This window comes from Carcharodon carcharias, chromosome 10, assembly GCF_017639515.1.
Source record: "Carcharodon carcharias isolate sCarCar2 chromosome 10, sCarCar2.pri, whole genome shotgun sequence".
Taxonomy (NCBI): Eukaryota; Metazoa; Chordata; class Chondrichthyes; order Lamniformes; family Lamnidae; genus Carcharodon; species Carcharodon carcharias.
The window spans coordinates 24,844,243-24,865,737 of record NC_054476.1 but is presented as its reverse complement, the minus strand read 5'-3'; the positions used below and the strand labels follow the sequence as shown (position 1 = coordinate 24,865,737).

Genomic DNA, 21,495 nt, shown 5'->3' with positions numbered 1-21,495 from the left:
GAAAGTAAAGTAGTCCAATCCAAAACTAGGGCCCTAAATCTAAACAAAAGAATCCATGAAGGTATGAGGTGTGAGCTGGCTAAGATAGACTGGGGAACTTCATTAAAAGCCATGACGGTGGACAGGCAATGGTTAATATTTAAGGAACGAATGTATGCATTGCAACAGTTATACATTCCTTTCTGGCACAAAAATGCAATAGAAAAAGCAGCCCAACCCATTGCTAACAAAATAAATTAAGGATAGTATTAGATCCAAAGAGGTGTCATATAAAGTTGCTAGAAAAAATAGCAAGCCTGAGGATTGGGAGCAGTTTAGAATTCAGCAAAGGAGGTGCAAGAGATTGATTAAGGGGGGAAAAATAAAATATGAGAGTAAACTTACAAGGAACATAAAAGCAGATTGTAAAAGCTTCTATAAATATGTAAAAAGAAAAAAGATTAGTGAAGATAAATGTAGGTCCCTTACAGTCCAAAACAGGAGAATTTACAATAGAGAATAAGGAAATGGCAGGGAAATTAAACAAATACAAAAACAGAATTACCTGGAAAAACTCAGCAGGTCTGGCAGCATCGGCAGAGAAGAAAAGAGTTAATGTTTCGAGTCCTCATGACCCTTCAACAGAACTGAGTGAATATTAGGAGAGGGGTGAAATATAAGCTGGTTTAAGGTGGGGGAGGGGGGTGGGGGGAGAGAAGTGGGGGGAGTGTGGTTGTAGGGATAAGCAAGCAATGATAGGAACAGATAATCAAAAGATGTCACAGACAAAAGAACAAAGAGGTGTTGAAGGTGGTGATATTATCTAAACTAATGTGCTAATTAAGAATGGATGGCAGGGCACTCAAGGTACAGCTCTAGTGGGGGTGGGGTGGAAAGACTAACAGGGCATAAAAGATATAGATTTGAAAATAATGGAAATAGGTGGGAAAAGAAAAATCTATATAAATTATTGGAAAAAACAAAAGGAAGGGGGAAGAAATGGGAAGGGGGTGGGGATGGAGGAGGGAGTTCAAGATCTAAAGTTGTGAATTCAATATTCAGTCCGGAAGGCTGTAAAGTGTCTAGTCGGAAGATGAGGTACTGTTCCTCCAGTTTGCGTTGGGCTTCACTGGAACAATGCAACAAGCCAAGGACAGACATGTGGGCAAGAGAGCAGGGTGGAGTGTTAAAATGGCAAGCGACAGGGATGTTTGGGTCTTTCTTGCGGACAGACCCTGCGGCACTTTACAGCCTTCATGGTGGAGCATGATAAAAACCCTTGATTTGGCTCCTGAGCACCTAAAGCCACTGACCATAGCTTGTAGGGATGCCTATGCAGGAGTTCTGGCCAACATAGTGGATGCGCAATTCCAACACAGAATGAGCCATGTTGACCACCGTGTTGGATCATGACTTGCCTGTTTAAGGCCTGTAAAACCGGTACAACGTGATCCAATCTCTCACCCCTTGATTCTCTCAAAGTAGAGTATACCACCATACCTTGAAGATTTTGGAATGGGCAGTTCAATGGTGTTTCAATTCTAAAATAGGAAGTCAGTCCAGCTATTTTATTAACCTTTCATGTTATTCCCCAGACTCTCCTGGAACTTGGGGCTTCTACTGATTATAAGGATAGCCGTGGCCTGACGGCACTCTATCACACTGCGATGGTGGGAGGAGACCCTTACTGCTGCGAACTACTGCTTTATGAACATGCTTCAATCGGTTGTAAAGATGAAAATGGATGGCAGGAAATCCATCAGGTAAATCAAACTATTCTTCTTTTACACACTCTTTCTAGAAAGTAAAATTCCAGGGTGGGATACTGGTGTGCCTTAGTCTGAAATCCTCTTTTAGTTTAAGGTAAATGACTTAATCCATCCATTAAAGCGGTGCAGAGAGGAATTTCAGAAGAAATACAGTTAAGTACACCAACACTAGTACCCCACAGCATCATTTTAGGGTCACTTTGACTACATTTTATGATTTCTCTTTTGCTGCAGACTGCTATATTTTAACAGGTTAAGGTAGCATAGGGTTCATGTTATCAAGTGAGCATTCGAAAGGATTTGACTAATAATCCAGTGAGCATGAGTTCAAATCCCACCACAGCAGTTTGAGAATTTAAAGTCAATTTTTTAAAAGCAGACATTAAAATGAAAATCCAGTATCGGTGAAAATGATCACGAAGCCGTTGCATTGTCAGCAAAACCCAACCGTCCTTTCAGGACCAGCGGTCTTACCTATATGTGAATTCAGTTCTGCATCATTGTGGTTTGTTCTTAACTGCCCTCTGAAGTGGCCTCATGAGTCACTCAATAGTATCAAAAAAGGCTCACCGTTGCTCTCTCTTGGAAACTAGAAATGGCCAATAAATGCTGGCCTTGCCAGTGAGACCCACATCTTGGGCATGGATTAAAAAAGTGAGAGGTTTTGTCTAATTCGTCTAAATGTAGTTTTGATCAAAGGCTGGAAGTTGGGTAGAAAAAATGGTGCATTCACTGCACAAATAGCAAACAGGCAAAGCCCCCCAAATAAGTCTGCAAGATCGATCAAAAAGGGGAGGGGAGCAACAAAGAAATTATCATTTAAATCTTAAGAGAGCAACAGAAAGTTACAAAATGAATGGCCACATTGACTGGCCTGTTGCTGTGCTTCCCTTCCATTTTCCTCTAACTGTGACATTAACTATTATAGTTTCATTGCCCATGATTCATTTGGTTTCTTTCCACAACCCAAAGGCAAAAGTGGTTGGATATAAGCTCATCTCAAAGCTACGGTTGATTAATACAACTGCAGTTCAGCTCACGAAAGCATGACGTTGCATATTTTGCAGATGTAGTTGCCATAGAAAGGGTCTATAAGCAATGTGTTGAAACCTGTATAGATAAGATCAGAATCATTTTGCTGCCATTTTCCATCAAACCCGGAAAATTTAAGGAGGAGGATAGGTGGTGCTTGCATTCATAAACAGACTGAACAGATATGGGTCTAACTGAGTGTAACACAGCTCTCAACACTGGAATCTCCAATTTATTTATTCAGAATTGTGAATAATGCGACTCGTTACTAATGACAACTCATGCCATGAGTTAGGGTGCATTGACAGCAAGGATGCACTGACACATCTAATCATAGTCAGCTATCCTGTATTATCCGTTCTGACACACCAAAATGTTGCTTCCTTGGATAACATGTTTGAGAAACTTCTAGTCATGGACAAAGCTTACACTTAGCCATGAGGTGGAAAAGAAGGAAATAAGCTTTTGGAAAGAAAGACAGACACCACAAAATTGGGCTCCGTAACACTTGTGCTGTTGCCACGTGTGCTGGTTAGGTTTTTTTGTAATTCATTTACGGGATGTGGGCATCGCTGGCTAGGCCAATGTTTGTTGCTCATCCCTAATTGCCCTTGAGAAGGCGGTGGTGAACTGTTCAGTTTCTGGTCAATGGTAACCCCCAGGATATTGATAGTGGGAGATTCAGTGATGGTAATGCCATTGAATGTCAAGGGGTGATGGTTAGATTCTCCTTTGTTGGAGATGGTTATTGCCTGGCACTTGTGTGGCGCGAATGTTACTTGCCACTTGTCAGCCCAAGCCAGATCTTGCTGCATTTGGACATGGACTGCTACAGTACCTGAGGAGTTGCGAATGGTGCTGAACATTGTGCAATAATCAGTGAACATCCCGACTCCTGACCTTATGATGGAAGGAAGGTCATTGATAAAGCAGCTGAAGGTGGTTGGGCCGAGGATACTAACCTGAGGAACTCCTGCAGTGATGTCCTGAAGCTGAGATGATTGACATGTTTAGATACCAAGATTGCACATGTTCCGCATGACTGCGGAGGTGACCATGACTATGAATTTCTTCATGTTGGGTTCTTTCTAGGCAGCAGCAAGTGACACTTGTAGCATCTTCCAGTTGGCATTCCACTGCCGCATAAGGGAGGCTATCTGCACCCACTGCTTACTCAAAGTCAGTGCATTCAAAGACCTTAGGGCATACTGTCTGCCCTACTCAAGGACTTTTCCGTAATCAGCCAGAATGCACCTCGAATTTAAGTGGTGCAGGTTGGCTTTAATTAATGTAGGCTGGCTTTAAGTGGTGCTAGCCTCACGTGAACTTGGGCCCTCTGCTGAGCTATACAATGAATGGCATGGGTTAATTGCACATTCAGATCCCTGTACTTATTCTAATCTTTCCCCATGGTAGCTTATAGTTAAGTTGAGTGACAGATTGGCGAGGACACCAGGGTGAATTCCCCTGCTCCTCACCGAAATGGTGGGTCTTTTACATCCACCTGAGATAGCGGACACATCCTCAATTTATGATCTCATCCAAAAGACAGAGCCACTAACTGGAGTGTCAGCCTAGATTTTGTGCCTAAGTCTCTGGACTTGAACCCACAACCTTTGACTCAGAGTTGAGATTGCTCTCCACCAAGGCTGACCAGTAAGATAATGGTCACTGCAGGGGCCACAAAGCTTCAACATTGCATTTAAGTCAATTACATTTTCCCCTTCAGATGAGAAAGAGGTGGTAATTCAGTATCTTACTGAAACAAAATACCTGAAGCAAGAGACTGCAATCCTGACTTTACACTCACACCCTCGCTCCAGATGGTCTCAAATTCAAACACAACAGATTTGCTCTCTTTGCAACATGATTCTATGGAAACTCACCCAGATTCCTGTACTCAATCACTGTGTTCTTGCTGTAAAAATTGTCAGGGTAGGTGTTTGACAGCCAAGATATATTGAGTCAGAGCCTAGCACCAGGTGCACACCTAGGTGAGCTTCTTGAGTATTGTAGGAGCTGCACTTATCTCGGAAAGTGAGAGTATTCCATCGCACTCCCGACTTATGCCTTGTAAATGGTGGACAGGCTTTAGGGAGTCAGGAGGTGAGTTATTCGCCACAGAATTCCTAAGCAAAGCATATAGCCAGGCAGGTAGGGGCAATGCTCCATCTATGCAGCTGCTGGCATGTGTCTCGTGCAAATATCATAACATTGTGCACTACCAACCTGTGATTTTACCATCCATAAACATTAAAGGACACAAGCTTGACACCATCCAAGACAAATTGGCCTGCTAGATCGGCACCCCATCTGGCCCCTTAAACATTCACTGCCTTCCCCACCGACGCACAATGGCAGCAGTGTGTACCATATTATAAGATGCACCACAACAACTCACCAAGCCTCATTCAACAGCATATTCTAAAACTACGACATCTACCACTTAGACAATTGGGCAGCAGACGCCACAACCTGCAAGTTCCCTCCAAGCCACACACCATCCTGACTTGGAACCATATCGCTGTTCCTTCACTTGTGACTTGGCCAAAATCCTGGAACTCCCTTCGTAACAACACTGTGGGTGTACCTACATCAAATGGACTGCAGCAGTTCAAGCTTGTCATCACCTTTTCAAGAAATGTTAAGGATGGGAAATAAATGCTGGAGTTGCCAGCAATGCCCGCACCCCAAGAACAAATTTTTAAAAAGCAAGAGCACAAGAGCATAATTTTTTGATTTCTATTTCCTGGGGTGGTGTCATGTATGTTGATGGGGAATATGATTTTGTAGATTCCTCAAGCCCTGTTTTTACCTCCTAAGTATACAGATTGGGTGCTTCATTCTCAGATTCCCACCATGTGACCAGCTAACTGAATTGCAGAAGATCTTGGACTGGATCCTCTGAGGAGCGGCAATCTTCATCTGATTGCTGCTCCGCTCGACTTCTCCGCAAATCGACACTGCTCCGCATTTCTTTCCGAGTCTTCTGAGCCCATTTTTTTTTGGGAAAAATATACTTTATTCATTAAATATCTGAAAGAACATTACAAAACATTTCTAAATTGCCATCACAAAAAGTGCAATCAGATTCAACTTTTACACATGGATCACAAGGTGCTTCAATACTATCAATGAATATTACAGTCATTTCAATACAGTCATTACAGACAATAAGACAGTGCCATGCTATTGGAGTTATCAACATACCTCATGTTGCACTCTGAGGTGCTTCAATACAATTATGATACATTTAGTATTCACTACATACTTTACCCAATGCCCATGTACACAGTTTTCCAGCTGTTATGACGTGGTAGATGATGTGTGCCAGGTGGATCAACTCCATGAGGAAAACTTGATCACGCAATCACAGTTATTTTGCAATTTGTATTTATTTTGAGATGTGTGCTTTGAATTCAGGAGTAATAAGACTATCGCAACTTCAAAGGTCTTTAGAAAACTAAGTTAAACATTTATTAACAAAAGAAAAGATTTCAAGCACATAAATAAGTCCATAAGTCACTAATATAATAACTCTTAAAACCCCTAATTAATCTGGCTCCATTACAGCAACAGCAAAAACAAATAGATTTCAACAAACTCAGGCAAAGCAGCATAATATCCTGGATAGTCGCATTCAAAATGAGTTTTCTCAGCTTCGGTTCCTGTAGACAGCAACTTGATGCACAAAGCCTGGAGGCTTTTCACACTTGTGTTAGATCATAGAATGCCTCCCCCCTTACACATGGTTTCATCTCCTTTATACAGAGTTCTCCCTTTTTAATGCAAATTCCACTGTTCCCATATGTTTTTGAAACTTAACTTTTCTCATAATATAACTATTTCATAGCACTAATTTTATCAGTAACCTTTGGGAAAAATAAACACATTGTTTGACTTAGATTCTTCAGACTAGGCATAACCTCTTACCATCTCTTGGAAATTCAAACTACTCTGGTTTATCTAAAAATGCAAATTTTCCCTACACCTCACATTCTAAAACTTCAGCCATGTTTACATATTTAGCATTTCAAACTTAGCTGCTTTTTTGATAACTCAAAGCCTCTAGACCAGCTGTCTCCAATTCAATTAAATTTCCCCCACACGCACGTGCGCACAGGAAATCTAATCCAAGCCTCATGATTAACCCACTTTTCCAATAACTCACAATAATATTATGAAAATTATTATATTTTCATGACGGAACAGCAATCAGCGGATAGCAACAAGAACTGGGAATACTGGCTGATGTTTCTTCATTTGTCCTTCCCAAATCCAAAATGCTGAAGTCAATTGTAGCATCCCTAGCAATGCCCTTGAATAAGGTAATCTAATCCAACTGAGACAAAGCAGAGAACCTGGAACCTTCAAGTCCATACGACTCACTTAATTCCCTACGACATATTTATCCATCACCAGCTTCCCAGTGATTTACTGAATAAAGTATTATTATTATAAGTGAAGAAGAAATAGTTTTGTTTTGGGGACTTCTACTGCCTTTAGTTGATGATACACAATGACAAAGATCCCATGGAACAGAGTTTCTGCCGTGATGTGACAGGGAACTTCACAAAATGCTGGGATCTTTTGAATAGTGAAATACATGGCAATTAAGCCTTTATTTGTTTTGATCTTTATTCAGTAGAAAAGGATATCAATTATCTGAACTTATCCTTTTGACTCAAGAAGTTGCCTTTACAATTATAAATGAACAAATTCTCTGTTCTAAATATAATTTTTAATCTGTGCCTGTGGTTTCAAATAGCGAAATCTTTCCTCCCTTGAAAAATTGAGGTTACTGTTATGGGGAAAAAAGTTGTGCATGTTGTCGGAATATTGAATGATAATTTCAATTTGTGCTTTTTTTATTAGGCGTGTCGTTATGGTTACGTTCAACATCTGGAACATCTGCTTTTCTATGGGGCTGATATGGGAGCACAGAATGCCTCAGGCAATGCAGCACTCCATGTCTGTGCTCTTTATAATCAGGTGAGAAGCTGACATTCATTGCAATATCTTAATTTCTTTCTTATAATTAATCTCCTTTCATATTGCGGTTCACAAATTGATCAGGAATACCAGAAATAATTTTAGAAAGAACGTAATTATATGCTATAGCATAAAGTAACTGCAAAGCTGAAAATTACTGTTGTCAATAACAATGGACACCATAGTTACTGCATCATGTGAGATTTCTGTCAAGTGCTAACTCATTCCTTTTACATGGGTTAACATCTCCACTAAAATAACAGTCAGAGGAATGCTATTTTTTTCCCCACTGAAATACCTAACAGTAATTTCCAAGAAGAGTCATTTTTGACTTGAAATGTTAACTCTGTTTTTCTCTTCACAGATGCTACCAGACTAGCTGAGTTTTTCCAGCGCATTCTGTTCTTAAAATAGTAATTTCCAAGCTCTGAATTGCTCTTTGAGCTTTCCAATTTAATTCCATAGGAGAACCTGTGTTACAGAACATTACTTATCCCAAGCCAGTCAAAGGTTTGGCTTTTGTCCTGTAACGAATAATGCTTTGACCCAACTCCCTTTGATACTTCTGATTGGGTTTCCATTGGCCACGCATTCAGATATCATTATCTTTTCAGCAAATATTATATTCTTATCAAAGTAAGTTGCTCTTTTATGAAGTACTAAAGAATTGGTTGGAAAAAATATCTAGATGTGGATGATTCAATCATGTCATGTGCACTCTGCCCAAAGGCAGGCCCTTAGCTCATTGTCTGCTGATGGTTCATCCTGAGCCATTTCCTTGGCAATTTTTATCAGTGGTGGCTTGCCATTGCCTTCCACTCTTAGGGTGGGGCAAAGAGGCAGGTCCTAAGTCTACCTCAGTCGGAACGGGAGTCAAACCCACACTGTTGGCAACATTCTGAACCACGCACCAACCAATTGACCTAAGTTGAAACAGCTCCCCAAAGTGGATGATGCCAAAATACAAGGTATAGTTAATTTGTTGGATGGCCAGCAAAAGCTGCAAAGGGATATAAGTGAGTTTAGGGGAATAGACTAAAAAGTAGCAGAGGGAATCCAATGTCAGTAAGTACGAAATGGTGCATTTTGTGATTTTAGTGATTGTATACTGAATGGAAGAAAGCTTAGAATTGTGGAAGAGGAGAGGGAATTTGGAAGTGCAGGATCACAAGACATTAAAGACAGCATCAAAAGTTTTCTTAAGGTTTTGAAAAGAATCTAAACTCAAGGAATTCTAGATTTTATTTTAAGCTGTAGAATATAAAAAGCAACAAGTAATTATGGAAGTCAACAGAACATTAATAAGCTCTCGGTCATATATTGGTATGCAACTTTGGGCTCCACAGCACGGGAGAGATATTGAGAATTTAGGGAAGGAACAATGCAGGTTCATTAGGATGGGAAAATGTGATGCTATGAGGAAACACAGATACAAAGAAAGCATTGAACAATTGGGCTTTGCTTTGTTGATAAAATGCAGGTTATCGAGTGATAAGACAGACATATTTCAACTTATCTATGTGTGGGATAGGGTAGATAGAAGCAGACTGTTACTAACACTTAAAGTGGTTGAGAATGATCATAATTATCATTCTGTATGTATCTCATCAAATGTTCATTCAATCTGTCCTTGGCGCGATACAAAGGCATGAGTATCCCACTTCACAAAAGGATGCTATGGTTACATTCCTGAATTATGCAAATGTGTAAGGGGATATAGGACAGCGTTATTCACTTCCCATAACAGTGAAAAGCACTTAGACTGTTCAAAGGAGAAAATGATGCCATTGAAACCCAAGAAGTTATGTACAGCAAACCTGAAAATATAATAGTCTTTGGGAGTAAAATATGTAAATAGATTTCTTTAGCATGATTCATAACAAAGCCATACTAGATTAAATGTTAGTAAACTGAAAATAACTCATCTGTAACTGAAAGTTTACTTCTGAGCATTGTGCAGGATTTTAGCTCACCTCATGCTTCATTAATACACATGTATTGATTCCAGATTCAAATTCACCCTCTGATTCATTTATGGAATGTGCCTCAATTATCCATGTTTTCTCCCTTATCCTCAAACTACTGTTGTGTTGATGAGGTTACCTCCCTTCTGTGTTGCTGAAGCTCTGTTGTTGAGTGGGAAAAAAATTGGCAGATGGAACATAATGTGGAAAAATGTGAGGTTGTCCACTCTGGCAGGAAGAATAGAAAAGCAGAATGTTATTTAAATTGACAGGCTCTGGAATACTGCAGTACAGAGGGATCTGGGTGTCCTCATGCATGAATCACAAGAAGTTAGCATGCAGGCACAGCAAGTAATTAGGAAGGCAAACGGAAGGTTAGCCTTTATTGCAAGGGGGATGAGAATATAAGTGAGAAGATCTTCCTACAATTGTATAGAACACTAGTGAGACCGCACCTAGATTTGTTCTCCGTATTCACGGAGGAATATACTTGTATTGGAAATAGCTCAGAGGTTGATTTATAGGATGAGGAGATTGTCTTATGGGTAAAGGTTTGGAAGGTTGGGTCTCTACTCTCTGGGATTTAGAGAGGTGACCTTATTAAAACAATATATAAGATTCTGAGGGAGCCTGTCAGGATAGATGCTGAGAGAATATTTTCCCTTGTGGGGGAATCTAGAACAAGGGAGCACAGTTTTAAAATAAGGTGCATCCTGTTTGATTCAGAGATCAGGAGGAATTTCTTCTTTCATTAAGAAGTTCATTAAACTTGGTACTCACCACCCCAGAAATCATCGAAGTTGAGTTAGACAGATTATTGATCTGCAATAGAGTCAAAGGTTATGAGGGGACAGGTAGGAATATGGAGCTAAGGTCACAGTCATATCTTCTATGACCTTATTGAATGGTGGAGCAGGCTTAAGGAGCCAAATGGCCTATTCCTGCTCCTGTTTCTTATGTTCTTATGAATAATTGGTGAATCATCCGCCATTACCTTGGACATCTTCAAGGATGACAGACTCTGGCACCATGCACTTCAAGATGAGTTGCCATCATATGTCTTTCGTGGCAATCCAGTTTCCTCTTGAGTGACTGTGCTATATTTGAAGGCTCATTCTCAAACTTCTTTTCCCATTAGCTCAGGGATTTTCTCTCACTCTGTTCTCTCTTCATATTTATGATCTTCTCCTTTGGCCGTTGAACGCAATCCGCTCTTTGGCTGATTATTCCGCTCTACATTCCATCAATGTCCTTCAGGTTATGTGATTGCAACCTCTATTCCTCTTGCTGGCCATGCTATTCAATCTTTTTTCTTTCAGTCTTTAAAAAAAACTATGATATATGTTAAGTCAGGAACAGAATTTCAGACCACTTCTTTCCACTTTCATTCACAGTCATCCTCTTCACACCTAGGAGCAGTCTTGGTGGGGTTTTTTTTTGGACATTTTTAGATGCAATTAAACTTTTTTTGTGGACTGGTAACCAAAATTATACCAGGGTGCAGGTTAGCTCAGTTGGTTAGATGGCTAATGTGTAGTGCCAGCTGAGGTAGACTTGGGACTTGCCTCCTTGCCCTGTTCCTGAGAGTGGAAAGCAATGGCAAACCACCACTGACAGAAACTGCCAAGAAAATATTTGCACTGAGTGCTGCTTGAGCGCACAGAGTTGAAGCTGGGAGTTTGGTGAGTAAGGGAGTTTTGTGAAGAGGGAAACTATAAATTAATTAAGAAAAATAAATTTAATTAATTAAAGATGGCAGGATGGGTGTTGTGATGCAGCTGCAGCAAGTGTGACTCCTGGATGCCACTGCAATCCATGGCAACCACATCTGTAGTAAATTTATATGGCTTGAGGAGCTTTGGTTCAGTTAATGAGCTGGAGGCCAAGCTGCAGACATTGCGACACACCAGGGAGGTGGAAAGTTACCTAGATACCATGCTCCAGAAGGCAGTCCTTGGGTTAACGTTGCCTGCTTTGGCCAGTGATCAGGGACAGATGGATGTGCTTGAGAGACTGGCAGGTAAGGGGATTGAGAAGGCGGGAGTGGAGGACCTTCCGCCCTTGCAATTGAGCAACAAGTCTGAGGTTCTTATGGCTTGTATGGACGAAAGTGTCATGTGGAAGAGCAGACTGACCACGACACCATGGAAAAGGAAGCCATTCAAGTTGGGGGGCGGTGGGGAGGGCGGAGTTAAAAGGAATGTAGTGTTAATAGGGACAGCATAATCAGGGGGATAGACACTGTTCTCTGCAGCCAAGAGCAAGAACCCAGAAGGCTGGATGATCCAGTTGTTGTGGTCCATGCAGGTACCAATGACAGAGGCACTAAATTAGAAAGGAGAACCTCAAAGGTTATTATCTGTGCATTATTACCTGAGCCACATCCAGATTGGCATAAAGTAAACAAGATTAGTAAAATGAATGCGTGGCTCAAAGAATGGTGTGTGAGAAGTGTGTTCATGTTCGTGGGACACTGGCACCAGACCTGGGGATTTTAGATCTAGTATTGTGCAATGAAAAAGGGCTCATTAATAATCTTGTCGTAAGGGAGCCTTTAGGAAATCGTGAGCATAATATGATAGAATTTTACATTAAGTTTGAAAGTGACATAGTTCAATCAGAGACCAGGGTTTTAAGTCTAAGCAAGGGAAGCTATGAAGATATGAGGGGAAAATTGGCTAGGGTGAATTGGGAAACTATGTTAAAAGATATGATGGCTAACATATAAAAAGCTAATACATAGTTTACAACAAAAGTACATTCCTCTTATGCACAAAAACCCAGCAAGGAAAGTGTTCCAACCGTGGCTAACAAAGGAAATCAAGGATTGCATTAGATCAAAGTAAGAGGCGTATAAAGTTGCCAAAAAAAGGTAAGCCTGAGGCTTGGGAGCATTTTAGAGTTCTGTAAAGGAGGACCAAGGAAAAGATTAAGGGAAAATAGAATATAGAGAGTAAACTAATGAGAAACATAAAAACAGACTGTGAAAGCTTCTATAGGCATGGCAAAAGGAAAAAATTAACAAAAACAAATGTGGGTCCATTACAAGCAGAGTCAGGAGAATTTATAATGGGGAATAAGGGAACAGCAGAGAAACTAAACAAATGTTTTATAGCCAGGATTTAACAGCTCCACTGCAGCATGTCTCCCCCCAGCAAGCCATTTAAACTTCCATTCAGTTCGGCGGGTATGTAATACCCTGCTTGGTGTGAGGGGCCATAAAATCCTGGCCCATGTCTGTCTTCATGGAGGAAAATACTAGAAACCTCACAAATAATAGAGAATCAAGGGACTTGTGTAAATGAAGAACTGCAAGATATTAATCTTAGTTAAACAAAATAGCACTAGAGAAATTAATGGGACTTCAAGTAGATAAATCTCCTGGAGCTGATGATCTACATCCCAGAGTGTTGAAACAGTTGGCTGCAAAGAAAGTAGATGTATTGGTGGTCACCTTTCAAAATTCTATAGGCTCTGGAATGGTTCCTGCCGATCAGAAGGTGGCAAATGTAACGCCACCATTTAGGAAAGGTGGGAGAGAGAAAATTTTGAACTACAGACCTATTAACCTGTCATTAGTAGTTGGGAAAATGCTCAAGTCTGTAATAAAGGATGTGATAACAGGACACAAAAAATAATGGTAGGATTGGGCAGAGTCAACACAGATTTATGACAGGGAAATCATGTTTAACAAACCTGTTGGAGTTTTTTGAGGTTGGAACCAGCAGAATAGATAAGTGGAAACCAGTGGATGTGGTATATTTAGATTAGGAGAAAGCTTTTGATAAGGTCTCCCACAAAAGATTAGGAAACAACATTAGAGCACACGGATTGGGGGTAATACACTGACACGGATTGAAAACCGGTTAGTGGACAGAAAACAGAGAGTGGGAATAAGTGGGTAATTCTCAGGTTGGCAGGCTTTGATTAGTAGGGTGCTGCAAGGATCAGTGCTTGGGCCCCAACTATTCACAATCTATATCAATGATTTGGACGTGGGAATTAAATGTAATATTTCTAAGTTTGCAGATGACACAAAATTAGGTGGAAGTGTGAGTTGTGAGGAGGCTGCAAAGGCCCTTCAAGGGGATTTGAAGAGGCTAAGCGAGTGGGCAAAAATTTGGCAGATGGAATACAATGTGGAGAATTGTGAGGTTATCCACTTTGGTAAGAAAAACAGAAATACAGAGTATTTCTTAAATGATGAGAGGCTGTGAAGTGTTGAACTTCAAGGGGACTTGGGTGTCCTTGTTCATGAGTCACAAGCTAACATGCAGGTGCAGCAAGCAATTTAAAAGGCAAATGGTATGCTGGCCTTTATTAGAAGAGGATTTGTGTATAAGAATAAAGACGTCCTACTCCAATTATATACAGCCTTGGTGAGGCCACACTTGGAGTATTGTGCACAGTTTTGGTCTCCGTACTTAAGGAAAGATTTACTTGCCATAGAGGGAATGCAACAAAGGTTCACCAAACTAATTCCTGGGATGGGAGGGATCATCCTATGAGGAAAGATTAAATAGACTGGGCCTTTATACTCCGGAGGTTAGAAGAATGAGAGGTGATCTCATTCAAACATAGAAAACTCTTACAGGGCTCGACAGGGTAGATGCTGGAAGGATGTTTGCCCTGGTTGATGGGGTCTAGACCAGGGGACATAGTCTCAGAATAAGGGGCAGGCCATTTAGGACTGAGATGTGGAGGAAATTTCTTCAGTCAGAGGGTGGTGAATCTTTGGAATTCCCTACCTCAGAGGGCTGTGGAGGTTCAGTCATTGACCATGTTCAAGACTGAGCTTGATAGATTTCTACATATTAAAAACATCAAAGGATACGGGGATAGTGCAAGAAAATGGTGTTGAGATAGAAGGTCAGCCATGATCTCATTGAATGCAGAATGGGCTCAAAAGGCTGAATGGCTTAATCCTGCTTCTATTTCTTATGTTCTGAATAAGGCTCAGGATGAAGCATCAGCAGACAATGAGCTAAGGGGACGAATTTTCCCCCCCATCGAGGGGGAATTGCAGGAGTGGGCGCTTGCAGGCGCACCTCTGATTGGCGCCCCGATTAGGGGCGTGCCGCCATTTTACATGGGCAGGCCAATTATGTACTCCCTGTGCAGGCAGAGGGGATTCCCTCAGCTGAGAATGTCCTCTTTTGCACATGCACACGAAAGAGCCGCACTCACCTCCCTGAGGCTAAGTGCTGCCACAGGGAGATCGGCGTCAAATTTAAAAATGGTCAATGTACAAAATAAAATTTGCCTGACATGTCCCCTCATGTGACAGTGTCATATGAGTTGGGACATGTCCATCACTTTTAATCAAACATTTATTACATTTTTAAAAAAACCCTGGTGAAACTCCATCCCACCTGTGGATGAGGTTTTGTGCTTTTTTTGAAGCCCACAGGGCTCCCGGCCTGTCCACCAACCTTAAGGTTGGATGGGCAGGTCCGTTAATTACTTTTTAAATGGCCTCAATTGGCCGTTGACAGGTCGGTGGGCACACAGCTGATTTGGCTGTGCCCCCGCCGACCTGAAAATTGAAATGATGCGGGGGTGATGTCAGGAATTCCGCCCGATGTCATCCCGCGTCGGTGAGTGGGCCCTGCGCCCCACCCCCCCTCTCCCCCACCGGTAGCTGACCTCAATATCCTGGCCAAGGATTTGTCTTTGCTGAGAGCACACATGACAATGACAACCAAAATTATGGCCAGGATTTTACATTGGTTGGGCGGGCTCGAGGTGAACGCGCGGGGGCAGTCACAGAGCCGACCACCGCCTGCGATCAGCTCCGCACCGTGATTTCACGCGGGCAGGCCAATTAAGGCCCACCCAGCATGGATCGCAAGCGGTAGCGCGCTACCTGTGTGGGCGGGATGGGGAGAAGGGAGAGTCAGGGCCAGTGCTCCTTCATGCATGTGCGCGATAGAGCACTTCAATCTCCCTGAGGCATGGAGCTGCCTCAGAGAGATTGAAGCGCTTTAAAAAAAATGATTAAAGACATTAAAAATTTAATGAAACATGTCCCCTCATGGGACGGTGTCACATGAGATTAGGACATGTTTTTAATGTCAAAAGAATTATTTAATTTGTAATAGCGTTAGGAAACCTCATCCCCGCTCGCGGATGAGGTTTCCTAAAAAATGTAAAGGCTGCTTGGCCTTTTTGCCTGCCCGTCAACCGTTAGGTTGGACAGGCAGTGTAAATTTGAAGTTAATTAGTTCGTCAATGGCCTTAATAGGATTTTCAATTATCGGCAGGCGTGCATCTGACTCTGGCGCGTCTGCCGAACGAAATATCGTGAGACAGCGCGATGACATTGGGAGGCACACCCGACATCTTCGCGCGTCATGTTGCATTCCAGCATGTCGGCCACCTGCCCGCATGCTAAATGTAAAATTCTGCCCTATGTGCGGTCTGATTGTAAAGCCTCGGCATAAATTTTGTAAATTTCTACTGAACGGTTTCCAGTGAATATCTGACCATTTTCATATCCCAGAGTTACAGTGGGGCTGGATTTCCTGGCAGAGGTCAGGACCTCAGTTTTGGATCCATTTGGGGCTCTTGAGCCCATCCATGTTGTTGACGTGCCCACTGGTGCAACCGTCCGGGAGAGGTGGGCACTGCTGTGGCAAGGAGGTGTCCTTGGTTGCCTGAATGGAAATGCTGAATTAAAGAGGCCTGAAGCTGGTTAGGACCAACGGTTAGTGACTAAGCTGGCAGCATCTGCACATGGCATGGAGTGACCCCAACGGCATGAAAATACTGGAGCCCTTGCAAAATGGTCCCTAAGGGGGGCTTTAATTGGCTGCACGCCTCCATGGAGAATGCAGCTGACTTGGACTTTCTAGAAACAGGGGTCACTGTTTAAAAATAAGGAATCACCCATTTAAAACAGATGAGGTGAAATTTTTACACTCAGAGGATTGTGAACCTTTGGAACTCTTCCTGAAAAGGTGGTGGATGCAGAGTCTTTGAATATTTTTAAGGCAGAGGTGGATAGATTCTAGTTAAGCAAAGGGGTGATAGGTTATCAGTGGTAAGTGAGAAGCAGATTTCAAGTTACTAACAGATCAGCCATGATCTTATTAAATGGCGGAGCAGGCTCGGGGGGCTGAATGGCCTACTGCTCCTGGTCTGTATATTCGCAGCTGACTTGGTTCCTCCAGAGGCAGGAATTCACCAGGGAGCAATCCTGACATAGCTCTCTGCTATTTTCTCTCCAGACCCTACCTTCAAACCTGACGCCGTGGGCAGAATTTTACGGCAGTGGGATTTTATGTTCCCGCTGAAGTCAAGGGGGTTTAGAATGTCTCGCCGCATTTTGCGGCCCCGTCCCCGCCTTAAAATTCTGCCTCATGGGTCTAGGAAAATCCAGCCCATCAACACTTTAAGTGCTTTGTCAAATTGTTTGAAAATAACAGTTCTTGCCTTTCACGCTGAGGTCTTTCAAACCCTTTATTGAATGAATTATTTTCTGAAGTGCTATGATTTGGCCTTGACAGCAATCACATCTATCAATAATTCATAGGTTCTTTGATAAAACCTCTCTGCTAATTCAATTTATAACTCATTCTCTTATCAATGCACAGTACATTCCATTAATCAGTTTTTAATATAACCAGTATAAATCCTTTACGTTATTTGTCTCTTCCTATCTGAGTGTCAGCAATAAGTTGGACCCTCTTACAAATGGATTCATTATATAGATTACTCATGTAGTTTAGAAACAACAGGGATCCAAACTGTGATTCTATTAGATCCCAAGATCTCCCAGCAGGGCTTGAGATTTCCCAAGTGTCCTAGGCCCAACCATTTTCAACTCCTTCATCAATGACCTTCCCTCCATCATAAGGTCAGAAGTGGGGATGTTCGCTGATGATTGCACAGTGCTCCATACCATTCACATGTGTACAGGTTCCAAAACAGTCATTGCCCAAATGTAAAAAGACCTGGACAATATTCAGACTTGGGCTGACAAGTGGCAAGTGACATTTCTTTTATTCATTCACTGGGCTTCACTGGCTGGGCCAGCATTTATTGTTCATCCCTAGTCGCCCTTGAGAAGGTGGTGGTGAGCTGCCTTCTTGAACCGCTGCAATCCATGTGGTGTAGGTACACCCACAGCGCTGTTAGGAAGGGAGTTCCAGGATTTTGACCCAGCGACAGTGAAGAAAGGGCGATATATTTCCAAGTCAGGATGGTGAGTGACTTGGAGGGGACCTTCCCTATCTATCTGCTACCCTTGTCCTTCTAGATGGTAGTGGTGGTGAGTTTGGAAGGTGCTGCCTAAGGAGCCTTGGTGAATTCCTGCAGTGCATCCTGTAGATGGTAAATACTACTGCTACTGTGTGTCGGTGGTGGAGGGAGTGAATGTTTGTGGATGTGGTGTCAATCAAACATTGTCCTGGATGGTGACAAGCTTCTTAAGTGTTGTGGGAGCTGCACTCATCCAGGTAAGTGAGGAGTATTCCATCACACTCCTGACTTGTGCCTTGTAGATGCAATTGTGAGGCTATGGTGATTTCCAAGAAGAGAGGATCTCACTATTTTTCATTTTCATTCAATGGCATTATCATCACTGTATCCCTACCATCAACATCCTGGAGTTACCAATGGCCAGAAACTTAACTAGACCAGCCATAAGTACTGTGGCTACAAGAACAGGCTGGGAATTCTGCAACAAGTAATTCACCTCCTGACTCCCCAAATCCTGTCCATCACCATCTACAAGGCAAAAGGCATGTGTGTGATGAAATAGTGTACACTTGCCTGGATGAGTCCAGCACAACAGCTTTCAAGAAGCTTGAAATCATCCAGTACAAAGCAGCTTGCTTGAATGGCACCCCATCCAATCTTCAAAATTCACTCTCTCCACCACTGGTGCACAGTGGCAGCAGTGTGTACAATCTAAGACTTCATCGACAGCACCTTCCAACCCACAATCTCTATCAGCTAGAAGGACATGGGCAGCAGATGCATGGGAGCACCATCACCTGCAAGTACCCCTCCAGGTCACTCAACAACCTGAGTTGGAACTATTTTGCCCTTCCTTCACTGTCACTGGGTCAAAATCCTGGAACTCCACTGTGGGTGCACCATGTAGACTGCAGCAGCTCAAGAGGACAGCTCAAGGACCACCTTCTCAAGGACAATTAAGGATGATAAATAAATACTGGGCTTGTCAGCGATGCTTACATCCCATGAATTAATGGATAAAAAAAGCAAGTTTCAGGAACACCCCCCAGAACTCATGCTCTCCCTGCAGGAGTTGAGAACATGCAGCAGGACTCAAGACCTCCCGCAATCTCACTATTTTCTTAGCCACTTCCATACACTGACATTGATCTTACTGACTTTCAGTTTGATCAGAATTCTTTGTGTGGAATTTCATTAGAATGTTCTGAAACTCTAAATAAGCTGTAAGAGGAGAAGAGGCACTGTCCTATTGGCAATCTCCTCAAAGAACTCAAGGAGACTGGTCTTTTTCCTTTACTCGTCCCACCCATGCCTTAGAGGTATATTCATTTTTTTTTTTGTTACCTGTTTTTGATGTTTACTGGTGGGCCTTTAATTATCTGATCAACTATTTCACATAACCAGGCAGGAAAGTGACTTCACAATGTATGGTCACAATGAAATCAAACATGATCTTATTGAGAGGCAGAGCGGGCTTGAGGGGATGAATGGCCTCATCCTGTTCCTATTTCTTGCGATCTTATGATCCCCACGCTTTGCAGAAATTATTAAATTGACCCATGCACAACATTCAAAATGGATCATTTTAATCCCTATGCAGCTCTGTAAAAGTATTGATTCTGTGGGGTGCAGCTTTAAAATAACTAATAACTTGATAGAGTGTGTTTCAGAATTCAGCTGTACATTAGTTTGCTTGGAATCCCGAGCAGTTGTAAGTGAAGCTTAATACTGCTGAGAGCATATAGTTCTGAAGGTATGGTTTCAGTTGACATGCAGTACCTTGCATTCAGATATTCACCAGGAGAATGCTCTGCCCAGGTATATATGTAACAGTGAAACGTTCTAGCTGCACATTGGCTGCCCTTTGTTTGCAGTTTCTCACCATGTTTCATCAGCTTTGTGTAGGCAGAGTACTATTTCAGTATATCTGTGGGTGGCTGGATTTAATTAGGCAGAGCCTGCTTGCTCACATATGCTTTTGCTAGCTTTAGCATTCTTGCTGCGGTTAAATACCCTTCCAGATTATAAAAACAAATTAGCTCCATGTCGCAATTAAAGTAGCTTTTGTTCCATACGCAGAGGGCAATTCTCTTTAATTTTAAGTCTTTGGGACATGACATGTGCAGCACTCTGTTAATTTTACTCTTCTGCCAATTTCCCCTAATTTTGTTCCAAATGAAAGGCGACAAAGTAACGATCTCGAAGTACAGCTTCTTTATGTTTCTGTTAAAGCATGGCAGCTAGTGCCAAAAGTGTCAGTGTTACTTGTTGGAAAAGATATGCTAAACAGAAATCCTGTGTGTCAAAGCCACATGCTTGTTTCATCTTCTTCTGCCTAACGTTTTCTTCTGATTATCACTTGGTCCAAGAACGTCTTATGAATGAATTCAAAAGAGTGTGAAGAGAAGGTTATGAAGCAACGCTACAACCTATAATCTTTGTGGCTATATCTGTTTGCACCAAACACACACAGGCTTTATCTTTTACCACTCATTCACAGTCAATGTGTGAAAATCCTAGCCTCATTCTTATTTTAATCCTTTTTAAGCATGACGAAAAGTATTACTGTAATTTTCCATGTTTACATAACATGCTTAAAAATTAGAGAAACAATTAAAAACAATACTATATAGCTCAGTTTTCACTGGAAGTATAGTGACTTGCAACTAAAAATGATAATGTCAATGAAAAGGCTTTTCCCTGGAGCTCCTTGCATAACCTATTCAATTCAGGCAAAACCAGTCAACCGCAGAAGTGAGCAGCAGAGAAACAAGCTATCCAAGTCGTCATAGCTGTGCTGACTCTTCCAAGGACCAACCACAAATTAATCGCCCAGCTTTCAAAAACAACAATAGCTTGTATTTACATAGCACCTTTAATACAATAAAATGTCCTAAAGCACTTCAGAGAACCGTTATAGGACAAAATTGGGTACGAGCCATGTGGTGTGATATTGGGGCAGATGACCAAAAACTTGGTCAAAGAAGAATGTTTTAAGGAGTGTGCCAAAGGAGGAAAGAGAGGTAGAGAAGTCGAGAGGTTTAAGGAGGGACTTCCAGAGCTTAGGGCCTTGACATTAAAGGTGCCAATGGTAAAATAATTAAAATCAGGGATGCTTAAGAATGCAGAGTTAGAGGAGCACAGATAAGTAAGAGGGTTGTGGGGCTGGAAAAGGTTACAGAGATAGGGAGAGTTGAGGCCATGGAAAGATTTGTAAACAAGGGGTGGAATTTTTCGTGCCCGTTGGCAGGGGGCATGTTTGGCAGCGTGAGGGAAAATATGGCAAGAAGGCCAAAAATCGGTTTCACTGCATCATGAAACCAGTTTGCAGCCATCCACTCTGCCCGTCAATGGCGATCTGTGTTTCCCACCATCGGACATCAGGAACTTCATTGTAATACATCTGCATATCATTATAAGCCCAGCTCGCCAGGATCAACCCCCCCACACTGGATTGTCCGAGCAGGTTGGCATGATTGCACTCCAATGTGTTTCACAACTGTACATAAGCGATGCGCACCTGGTGAGCTGCACTTCACTCAGGACTTCGAGGTTCG

The 21,495-nt window shown here is 42.1% G+C and overlaps 1 protein-coding gene across 1 annotated transcript in view; it reads left to right on the top strand.

Annotated features, from left to right (window-relative positions):
* The window catches only part of shank2b (SH3 and multiple ankyrin repeat domains 2b), an 834,833-nt gene that overhangs the window by 121,667 nt on the left and 691,671 nt on the right, over window positions 1–21,495 (top strand). Inside the window, exons 7-8 of the mRNA XM_041197641.1 lie at window positions 1,575–1,742; window positions 7,656–7,772. Coding sequence (XP_041053575.1) covers window positions 1,575–1,742; window positions 7,656–7,772 — 285 coding nt within the window. The remainder of the gene's footprint in view (window positions 1–1,574; window positions 1,743–7,655; window positions 7,773–21,495) is intronic.